This window comes from Panthera onca, chromosome F1, assembly GCF_046562875.1.
Source record: "Panthera onca isolate mPanOnc1 chromosome F1, mPanOnc1 haplotype 2, whole genome shotgun sequence".
NCBI classification, from domain to species: Eukaryota; Metazoa; Chordata; class Mammalia; order Carnivora; family Felidae; genus Panthera; species Panthera onca.
This window is the reverse complement of record NC_138355.1, coordinates 33,415,511-33,426,629: the sequence shown is the minus strand read 5'-3', so window position 1 is coordinate 33,426,629 and position 11,119 is coordinate 33,415,511. Positions and strand designations below refer to the sequence as shown.

The window sequence follows — 11,119 nt, the reverse complement described above, 5'->3', positions numbered from 1 at the left end:
CACCAAATACAAGGCGAATATTTCACTGATGTAGAGACAAATGCCAAGAAGCCAGGCAGTGCTTGGCTTACCAAATAGAATAAAAGAGGCTGTTACCTCAAACTACCACAAGGAACACAAGCCAGGTTAAAATTTAAAAATTAGTCTGCTATGCAGGAAATAATGACACAAAGGTGACAGTAGCCAAATAGGATTTGGCCACGAGATGACTCTAGCTGTGCCCACTTTGGGGATGGGCAATGAAATAGGACAAATTCTCTATAGGTACCTAATATTACCTTCTCAAGTAGGTACTTATTCAAATTACCAAAATGGTAGCTTTAACAGAGTAAGTTAATGCAATTTAGCAATAGAAGCAAGCATTGACTTTAGCCTTCAACTTGATTAGTAGAATTGGTCAACATATTCTACTAATTTCAGAAACAAACTATTTAAACATTTTAGGTTAGGGGCACCTGGCTGGCTCAGTTGGAAGAGCATGCGACTCTTGATCTTGGGTCATGGGTTTGAGTCCCATGTTAGGTGTAGAGATTACTTGGATAATAAATAAACTTCTAAAAATTTAAAAGAGAAGATCACTGTAAACTATCTTCATCTTTGAAACTATCTTTAATCACTTAAAACCTCTTCAAAACATCTAAGTCTAAATAATGGGATGGAATGAATAAAAATATGTTTTATGTGGAGTGCTTGGTGGCTCAGGTGGTTGGGCATCCGCTTTGCTCAGGTCATGATCTCACAGACTGTGAGTTCAAGCCCCACATCAGGCTCTGTGCTGACAGCTCGGAGCCTGGAGCCTGCTTCAGATTCTGTGCCTTCCTCTCTCTCTGCCCCTCCCCCACCCATGCTCTGTCTCTCTCCTTCAGAAATAAACATTTAAAAATTTTTTAAAAATATATATGTGTTTTATGTGACAATAAAATGTTTTCTTGGTGATCTGGTTAATGATTTTTTGTTTCTTTTATAATTAATGTTTGTAAATAAGACAGACATTGAAGAAGGATCAAAGAGGTTGTATTTCTGTGTGTCTCTGGAGATGCACTTTATCCAAATATGGCATTATCTGAAAAATAAAAAATCAGAAGTATTTGTTATACCACGTATGCTACATTTTATAGTTCCAAAATAACCCTGAGGGCAGACAGGATGAGTACTGCTTCACAGGTAAAGAAAGTAAGGCTTAGAAACACTAAGTGACTAAAAGCGTGAGACTAGTCAATGGCAGAAGCAGAACTTGAATCCAAATGCAATGTACTGAATGTCTTTGTCCTCCTGCCCAAATTCCTATGTTGAAGCCCTAATCACAATGTGATGGAGTCAAGACATGGGGGCTTTGGGAGGTAATTAAGTCACATGAGTGGAGTCCTCATAAATGGGATTAGCACTCTTAGAAGTAGAAATCAAAGAGCCAGCTAGCTCCTTCTGCCATGTGACAACACAGCAAGAAAACAGCCCCCCGTGAGCCAGAGAGAGGGCATTTGTCAAGAACCCCACTGTGCTGGCATCCCGAAATCAGGCTTCCAGCCTCCAGAACTGTGAGAAATGAACGTTTGCTGTTTAAGCCACCCTGTCTGTTGTAACTGGTTATAACAGCCTGAACCAAAATACCTGCATCTTCTGTTTTGAAGGCTTGTATGTTTACGTAAGACTGTCCCTCTTTCGGCCTCCACATCTCCAACTAGAAGACTGAAAAGAGTTTGGAGATCTCTGGCTAAGAAAACTCATTCCCTGGTCTATCATTCACTATTGATAGAAGCAAAGAGGAGTCCCCAGAAGTCCCAAGTGCTCTTAGCAAAATCCCCAACACTTCTCATCCTTAACACTCATGGCCTGACCACTGCTTGAGACCATTAAGACCAATCTCATTCTGTTCCTTTTCCCTGTTTACTTTGGCTACCTCAAGAAGCCAGGAGTTCTGAGAGAGAGAGAAACCAAGAAAAAGACTGTTCACTGTAAAGAACAAACTGACGGTTACCAGCTGGGAGGTGAGTGGGGGATGGGTCAAATAGGTGATGGGGATTAAAAAGCACACTTAGCACGATGAAAATAATAAGAATAAGAATAACAAAATAAAAACAAAGGGGAAACAAAGAAGCCAGGAGTTCTGGGTTGTCCCACGTGCCCCGGATGCCAACCCCATGCTCTGGGAGCCCATGCATCCCTTCCCTAGCACTTCCCATCCTCCTGCTTTATGTTTCCCCATAGCACTTACCCACTTATAATACGTGCATCTATCCACTCAAATACCTACTGAAATCTAAGTTTTATAAGGCAGAGGTTTTCTCTATCGCTGTATTGCCAAGCACATAGAGTAGTGCCTGACAGAAAGTAGATACTCCTAAAAATTTGCTGAATGAATGTGTTTCTTCCTCTAACACAGGTATGTATAAAGGAAAAGAGTAAAGTGCTTTCTAATTCTTACTGTATACATCCTGGGGCGCCTGGGTGGCTCAGTCGCTTAAGCATCTGACTTTAGCTCAGGTCATGATGTCGCGGTTCATGGGTTCGAGCATCACGTCAGGCTCTGTGCTGACAGCTCGGAGTCTGCTTCAGATTCTGTGTCTCCCTCTCTCTCTGCCCCTCCCCCACTCATGCTCTGTCTCTCTCTCTCTCTCTCTCTCTCTCTCTCCCTCTCTCTCTCAAAATTAAAATAAAACATTAAAAATTTTTAATTATTGTATAGGTCCAGCAAAACGTACCTTCTTATTATCTTCTTCCATTTCTAAAGATTATTCTACAGCAACAAATGTGCCCCGGGAGACTCTAAGTTTGTGAGCCATTGCCCAAGAGCACGACTACGGGTCTCAAGAGGAACGAGGTTAAGATTTACCATGACTTCTGGAAAAATACATACTATCTCCTAATATTTATTCGACTACCAAATGAATATTTTCTATGTGCCTAATTTATGTCTGACACCATTCTTGGAATAGAATGGACAAAGCAGTGAAAAAACAGACATCATCTCTGCTTAACCCTACGGAGGAAAAGAAAGCCAGGTATGGTATTGCAGGATATTGGAGAGTTCTTTTAAAGTGTGTTTTGGTTTTTTTTTTTTTTAATTTGAGAGAGAGAGAATGAGCAGGGGAGGAGTAGAGAGAGAGGGGGACAGAGGACCCAAAGCGGACTCTTGTGTTGACAGCAGAGAGCCTAATGTGAGGCTCGAATTCCTGAACTGGGATATTGTGACCTGAGCCACAGTCAGAAGCTTAACTGACTGAGCCACCCAGGTGCCCCAGGATATTGGAGAGTTCTATTTATATAGGATGGTTCCTGATTAATTGGATTTTGAACAAAGATCTCAATAAAGTGAGGGAAAGAGAGAGAACTCCAGGCAGAGGGAATGGCATGTGCCAAGTCCCTGAGATGGGAACCAGAATGTTATGCACCAGGAACAGGAAGAAAGCCATGGTAGTTAAGTGAAATGAGGCCAGGGACAGTGGAGAGATAAGGATGAAAAGATAATTAGGGGCTTGTTCATTGAGAGCCTATAAGCACAGGAGAAGGTGTGTGGATTTCACCTAAGTGTGCTGTGAGACCATAGACCAGTTTTGAGCAATGAATAATGTATCTAATACATGTTTTAAAAAGATCACTCAGGCTGTTGTGTAAAGAAGTGTGGGAGGCAGCAAGCACAGAGGCGGGAGGACAGCTGGCAGGCTCTACTTTGGGAGAGAGATGATTATGGATTGAATCAGGGTGATAGTGGTCAGATTCAGGACTGATTTTGAAGGAACAATTGATAGGACTTCCAGACAGATTGGATGTGGAATGTGGGACAAAGAAGAGTGTCAGACGTACTCCTAGATTTTTGACCATTTTCTGAAATGAGGAGGGGGAAGGGGTGAGTATGTATGTTTGGGGGCGGAGGATAGGAATTCTTTTTGGCAATGGTAAATTTGAGATATCAAGTAGAGGGGAAGTCCTCATGGATGCGTTTCAAACTCAGGAGAAAGGTCAAGGCCAGAAATAGAAATGTGGGAGTCATCAGAATTAGGATGGTATTTTTAAGTCCTGTAACAGGTTGAAGACCAGCAAACTGTCGCGTTGAGATCACCTAAAAACTAAGTGTAGTTGATCAGAAGCAGGTAATCTTATCTAAAAAGGATGTTATTTTACAGTTAATGGTGTTTATCATTTAATTGAGTACATATTTGTGAATGGTTTACTGCAGTAATATGTTCATCATGTTTTATAAGTAATGTCCCATCTCCTTATTTTACAAATGAGGATTTTCTCTTTGCATCTGTTGGCTTCCTGGGGGAGAGGGTACTCTCTGATATATATCTGTGTTCTCAGTTTAGTGTGGCAGGGCCAAACTTCTGGTTTGGAATGGGGCAAGTTCTCTCTTGGGGTGAGTTCACCGTTCACTGCTTTTAAGCCAGTTTCTCCAATATAAATAGTTTTCCAGTAACAAAGCCAACATTTTAACCTCCAACTATCTGTCAGTTGATATAAACTCAGGAACAGAAGGGTCTTATTGTTGACCTTTTCAAACCTTAACAGTATTCAGAATAAAGTATACACTCAAAAAAATGTTAGCGCCCTTCTCTATATCCATGCACTTTCTACTTGTGGAAATAAAAAATAAATAAGCCCCAATATCCCTTATTTATCCTTGACGAAAATTAAAGTTGAAGCCAAAGACCTTGATTTTTAATTAGAGATTAATGAGAAAACCATGGGAAAAAATTCTAATAAGCTTGAGAATAAACAGCACCGGGTCAGTAATTACCTACCATTTGTTCAAACAAGTGTTTCTCAACCTTTTTGGTCTCAAGATCCATTATATTCCTACAAATTATTGAAGATTTTATCAAGGTTTTGTTCATGGGTGTTGTACCTCTCAATATTTACATTAGAAATGTAAACTGAGGGAAAAAAATTAAAACTTAAGAATACAAGCCCACATTCCATTTAATGGTCAGAAGAATGATGTGATTGCACATCACATTGCTTCTGGAAAACTCCAATGTATTCCCATGAGAGTAAAAAAGGCAAATAATATCTCGGCATCCTCATGAAAACTTTGACCCTGTGGGGTCCTGAAAAAGACCTGAATACTCAGAGGTTCCCACACCACCATTTAAGAATGAATAGTTTAGACTAAAAAAGAAAAAGCATGAATTTACATGCTAATTACCAGAACATTTCAATTAACTCCATGCTTATTCTGTATCTTGTCATCATAATGCTGAATTTCTATTTAAGCCTGTTTATTTAAAAGAACAAAGAGCTTTTCTGCAAGATTTAATGTTCCAGAATTATTGGCTTATAACTTTGGTATCATTAATATTGGTTATGGAAATTATATTTGTTAGACTCTGTTTTGTAGAAAACCATGTGTATTCGTGTAAAATGGTAAACTGTGTTTATTATAGAAGGTGGATATTACCCTCCACTATTAAGCTTGTGAGCCTAACCAATTCTATGTGGTTTAACTCACCTAGTACTGAGTAATTCAAGCAGAATAAAAGATTATGCAGATCCACTTAGAATTAGGAACACTAAAGGCCCTTGTAAAGAGTTATTTTTTGAGTAAAATTAACACATGGCTGTTACAGATTAACTTTAAAGCACAATGGAGAATCTCGGTTTTTTTTTTTTAATTTTTTAATGTTTTTATTTATTTTTGAGAGAGAGAGAGAGAGAGAGAGCACAAGTGGGGAAGGGGCAGAGAGAGACAGAGGGAGACACAGAATCTGAAGCAGGCTCCAGGCTCTGAGCTGTCAGCACAGAGCCCGACGCGGGGCTCGAACCCACGAACCGCGAGATCACGACCTGAGCTGAAGTCAGATGCTTAATCAGCTGAGCCACCCAGGTACCCCAAGAACGTCAGTTTTCAATGCCACACTGTATCACCCTCTTTACACCACTTACCAAGAGCATGGGGGTAAATGTAAAGTCACAACCCCCTCATCAAAGAAGTTAAATCTCCAAAATACTGATTTTTCTTGTTGCAGATCTAACTTAATCGCGTGTTGTTTGTATTTAATACAATTACACTCTACTTTATTTTTTTTTAAACATGAAAAAAATGCCATCAGATGCTTGTCTTGACTTGGAAACAAGTATTCACAATCAAAAATGGTTACTCTTTCTCTTCCTCCTCCTGAGAAATAATACTACCACCACCATCAACCCCCACACCAACCTCCCTCCACATTGTACTATTGTTAATCAGGGCTTTTTGTTTGATATTTGTCATCAAAATCACTTCCACTGTATCTCAATTTTGTACATGAAATTTTTGCACAGGCAACAAATTGGTGAGATAGGTAGTCTCTGGAGCTTTTGTGGGCTATTATAATTATCTATAACAACTTCTCTCAAAATATGGCTCTCGGGCCTTCAGCATCAAAATTCCCTTAGCCTGATGAAAACACGGATTCTAGGACCAAAGGAGGGCCTACGGAATGAGTCAGTCGAGAGGTGGAGCTCAGGATTCTGGAAGCACAAGAAAAAGAAAATCTCTGGTCTACAGCAGATCTTATATCCACTAACCTAGTTTACTGATGCTTTTCACCTCAGACAGACCTCCTTTAAACTGTCCCAGAGCGATACTTACTGAACCTCTCTCAACCCCAGAAATTCTCCTCAAGTTTATTTATAAATCCCTCCTGTCAGTTGGGGATGGAATCCTACCATACATAACAACTTACTTTTTGCAGGAAAGTGCTTCTTCTCGGTGTGAACCAGGAGACTCAGTGTGACCCAGGAGCTCCTGCCACTGTCAGGAACGGGTTCTTTGATTTGGGTGTGAGTAAAGGACTGGTAGGCACCACTGAAATGCCTCTTTTGAACTCTCAATAAACTGACTTGATTGCTTCTTTCCACAAAGCAGTTGGAGTCACGCTTTTCGTTTATCTCCTCCAGGAGATGTTTTTTGCTAGCTTTAAGTTTTTTAATGATTTCATTGGTTCTGTTTTTAGAGGTCATTATGGTGACAAACTAATCGTCAAGTGATTCTTAGTATCTGAAACAAATGAAAAAATACAATCAGTTGCTGCTTGACCTAGCAGCCAGTATTCACCATCAGGTTTTTACCAGTTCTTTCTTCTCCTCCTGTAAAATACCACCACCACTGTGCCCCTGACCCCACATCTCACTCCATTTTTATTATTGTTTCCTAAGGTCTTTTTGTTTTTTGATGTTTCTTCGGAGAAAAAAAAAATCATAAAAAGAGGATTGTAGTAAGAAAAGATATTTTGTTTTTGAAATTGATACTATGTATTGATTCTTGCTTTTAGGAACTCTCATTGTTTATTTTGATTATAAAAATAATACATAGTCATTGTAGACAATTAAGAAAATACAGAAAAGCATAAGGTAGCATTGTCTAGAGACAATGAAATTAACATTTTGGATGTTTCTTTCCCAATAAATATCTAAAGGGATTTTATTATAAAAAGTGCGGGGAGGGGCGCCTGGGTGGCGCAGTCGGTTAAGCGTCTGACTTCAGCCAGGTCACGATCTTGCAGTCTGTGAGTTCGAGCCCCGCGTCAGGCTTTGGGCTGATGGCTCGGAGCCTGGAGCCTGTTTCCGATTCTGTGTCTCCCTCTCTCTCTGCCCCTCCCCCGTTCATGCTCTGTCTCTCTCTGTCCCAAAAAAAAAAAAAAAAAAAAAAAAGTTGAAAAATAAAAATTAAAAAAAAAAAATAAAAAGTGCCGGGATGGGGCCCTGGGTGGCTCGGTCGGTTAAGTGTCCAACTTTGGCTTAGGCCATAATCTCATGGTTCATGGGTTCGAGCCCTGTGTCAGGTTCTTTGCTGACAACTCAGAGCCTGGACCCTGCTTCACATTCTGTGTCTCCCTCTTCTCTACACCTCCCCTGCTTGTGCTTTGTCTCTCTCTCTCAAGAATAAATAAACATTAAAAAAAAAAGTACAGGGGCACCTGGGTGGTTCAGTCAGTTAAGCATCTGACTCTTAATTTCAGCTCAGGGTTGTGAGATTCAGCCCTGTGTTAGGCTCTGCACTGGGCATGGAACGTGCTAAAAATTTTCTCTCTCTCCTTCTCCCTCTGCCCCTTTCCTGCTCATTCTCTCTCTCTCTTTCTCCTACTCTCAAAATAAATCAATATTTATTTTAAAAAGTACAGAAAAAAGACATTAAATTGGCTATGGCAGGACATGAACTTAAAAACATAAAGTGTTGTTAAGTATTTACGAAGAATTTGCTTGTTAGGGCTATAAATTTGTCTTTTCAGGCATGTGAAGTACTTAAAAAATCAAATATGTTAAATTTATGGAAGAAGTTTAAAATATTTAAAGTATTAACTAAGTTTGTCAATGGACTACTTAGAGGTGTTTAGTATTTTCAACTTGAATTAACTGAACATTAATTTCAGAGAAAGTGAGGGTGATCAGAATTTAAACTTTTTAAATTATATCTCCTCTAACACTTTGATTCTTTATCCTGCCTAGGAGATGTACAAATGAAATCAAATTGGGACATGACTAAAGAAAAAGAAAAGAAAACAAGGTAATTGTCTCTTAGGTACTTTCGAGCTAAATTTATATTCTGTTAAAAGCCCATTACATATGTTTACTGCAAATGAAATCTAGACATGTTAGTTAAAAGCTCACTGAGGAGATCACAAAATTTAAACTCTCATTACAAATTACCTGGAAACTGGAGCCAACTAAAATTAGACACAGTAAGAGTCTAACAGCAAGAGCATGAATTTTTGAGTCCGATTTGGTCCCTATTCAAGCTATGCTAACTGTATGACTGCAGTTAAGTTACCTTCTCTGGGCCCTCAGTTTCCTTGCTCCGTGCTGTCAGTGCAGAGCCAGATGTGGGGCTAGAATTCACGAACCCGTGAGATCGTGACCTGAGCAGAAATCAAGAGTTGGAAGCTTAACCCCTGAGTCTCCAGGTGCCTCTCCTTGTATGTTAAGTGGAAATAATACCCAACTCACAGAGTGTCATAAGGATTAAATAACTTAATACATACAAGAGCCTAATATAGCCAATCCTCAATAAATGGTAACTTTAATATATCAGGCACAATGAAATAAGGGATTTGTTCAGCTGGATGTACAATATTTTTTCATTTGGGTTTGTTTGTTTGTCCCTCCAGTTATTAATCTGTTTACTTGCCATGCAGCCAGAACCAGCTACATAATTTGTGGGGCCCAGTGAAAAATGAAATTGCAGGGCCCTGTTGAAAATTCATGGGCCCTTTTGAACATGGGGGCCTTGTGTTAGTGCAGAGGTCACATGCCTATGAAACTGACTCTGTGTATGACATAGTAACAGGATGGTTTCTATGGTTACTTCACCCAGTTTTACAGTCTCTTAAGTGGAGATAAATAAGGTGTATAACATATGACTTTTTAGGGGCACCTGGGTGACTCAGTTGGTTAAACATCCAACTTCAGCTCAGGTCATGATCTCACGGTTTGTGAGTTTGAGCCCCGCATCGGGCTGTGCACTGACAGCTCAGAGCCTGGAGCCTGCTTCAAATTCTGTGTTTACCTCTCTCTCTGCCCCTCCCCCTCTTGTGCTGTGTGTGTGTCTCTCTCTCTCTCAAAAATAAATAAAAATTTTTTAAAAATTAAAAAAAACATATGACTTTTTAAAGAGCTTTGAGTGGCACCTCGCTGACTCAGTTGGTGGAGCATGTGACTCTTGGTCTCAGTTTGGAAGTTTGAGCCCTTGTTGGGTGTAGAGATTACTTTTTAAAAATCAAAACACACACACACACACACACACACACACACACACACGTGTGTGTGTACCTCGATACTTATAGCCTTATTACCAACAATAGCCAAACTATGGAAACAGCCCAAATGTCCATCAACTGATGAATGGATAAAGATGTGGTATATATATTTATAATGAAATATTACTCAGCCATCAAAAAGAATGAAATTTTGCCATTTGCAATGACATGGATGGAGCTTGAGTGTACTATGCTCATTGAAACGAGACAGGCAGAGAAAGACAAATACCATATGACTTCACTCATATGTGGAATTTAAGAAACAAAACAGATTAACATATGGGAAGGGAAAAGAAAAACAGAGAGAGAGAGAGAGGGAAACAAACAATAAAAGACTCTTAGTGATAGAGAACAAACCAAGGGTTGGTGGGTGGGTGATGGGTATTAAGGAGGGCACTTGTTATGGAGTACTGGGCGTTATATGTAAGCGATGAATCACTAAATTCTACTCCTGAAACCAATATTACACTGTATGTTAACTAACTAGAATTTAAATAAAACTTTGAAATAAATAAATACAAATAGGCAAAAAAAACCCAAAAATAAAAAATAAAGGACTTTGAAAATATTAAGCATGTATATACAGTACATCCTCATTATTCATGAATTCCACCTTTGCAAATTTGCCTACTCATAAACACTTATTTGTTGTCTCAAAATCAATACTTGTGGCATTTTAATAGTCATTCCCAGAAATGCACAGAGTAGCAAAAATCTGAGTCTCCTTGATGTGCATATTCCCAGCTAAGGTCAAACAAGGGGACATTCCGCCTTCCTGATTCAGCTTTCATCCTATAAACAAGTGTCCTTTTCCTGATCTGTTTAGTATTACTAGGGTTTTTTGTTTGTTTGTTTTTCTTTTTTTTTAGAATGCTCCCCAAGTATAGTGCTAAAGTGCTGGCTAGTGCTCCTAAGCAGCAAGAAGGCTGTAATGTGCCTTATGTGTGTTAGATAAGCTTTGTTCAAGCATGTATAGTGCTGTTGGTTGTGAGTTCAATGTTAATGAATCAACAGTATGTATTAAATAATTATACATACAGATACATACATGAAATAAGGTTATATATTGATTGGTTGACAAAAATCTTATTACCAGAGACTCACAAGGACCTATCCCTGTATTTCCCCTAAGAGCAATTGACTGAGTATTTGCTAATTCAATACTTGGGGCCACTTTATAGAACATAACTATAAACATAACTATAAACATAACTATAAACATAACTGCAAAAACAAGAATCAACTGCATAGATGTAGAAAATATACTCCTGTTTCTACAGGTATGTTATTATAAATTACCTTTAATGTACAGCAACCCAAAGCCTATTTGAAGTCCACTGGTTTGGATCAGCCCACTGAGATATTACCTTGGTGATGGGACATTATGA

General features: G+C 39.1%; 1 protein-coding gene across 5 annotated transcripts in view; it reads right to left on the bottom strand.

Moving 5' to 3' along the window:
* Window positions 1-997: 997 nt before the first annotated feature.
* Window positions 998-11,119, bottom strand: part of SPATA45 (spermatogenesis associated 45) — a 30,743-nt gene continuing 20,621 nt past the window's right edge. For 4 of the 5 annotated variants that reach the window (XM_060643862.3, XM_060643864.3, XM_060643861.2 and 1 more), the window contains 2 exons: window positions 6,663-6,976; window positions 998-1,063 (listed from right to left, as the gene is read on the bottom strand). In XM_060643862.3, the coding sequence (XP_060499845.1) occupies window positions 1,044-1,063; window positions 6,663-6,939 (297 nt within the window). In that variant the 5' untranslated portion in view covers window positions 6,940-6,976 and the 3' untranslated portion in view covers window positions 998-1,043. Of the gene's footprint in view, window positions 1,064-6,662; window positions 6,977-11,030; window positions 11,096-11,119 lie in introns of those variants that run through there. The other variant, XM_060643865.2, reaches the window with a different exon arrangement.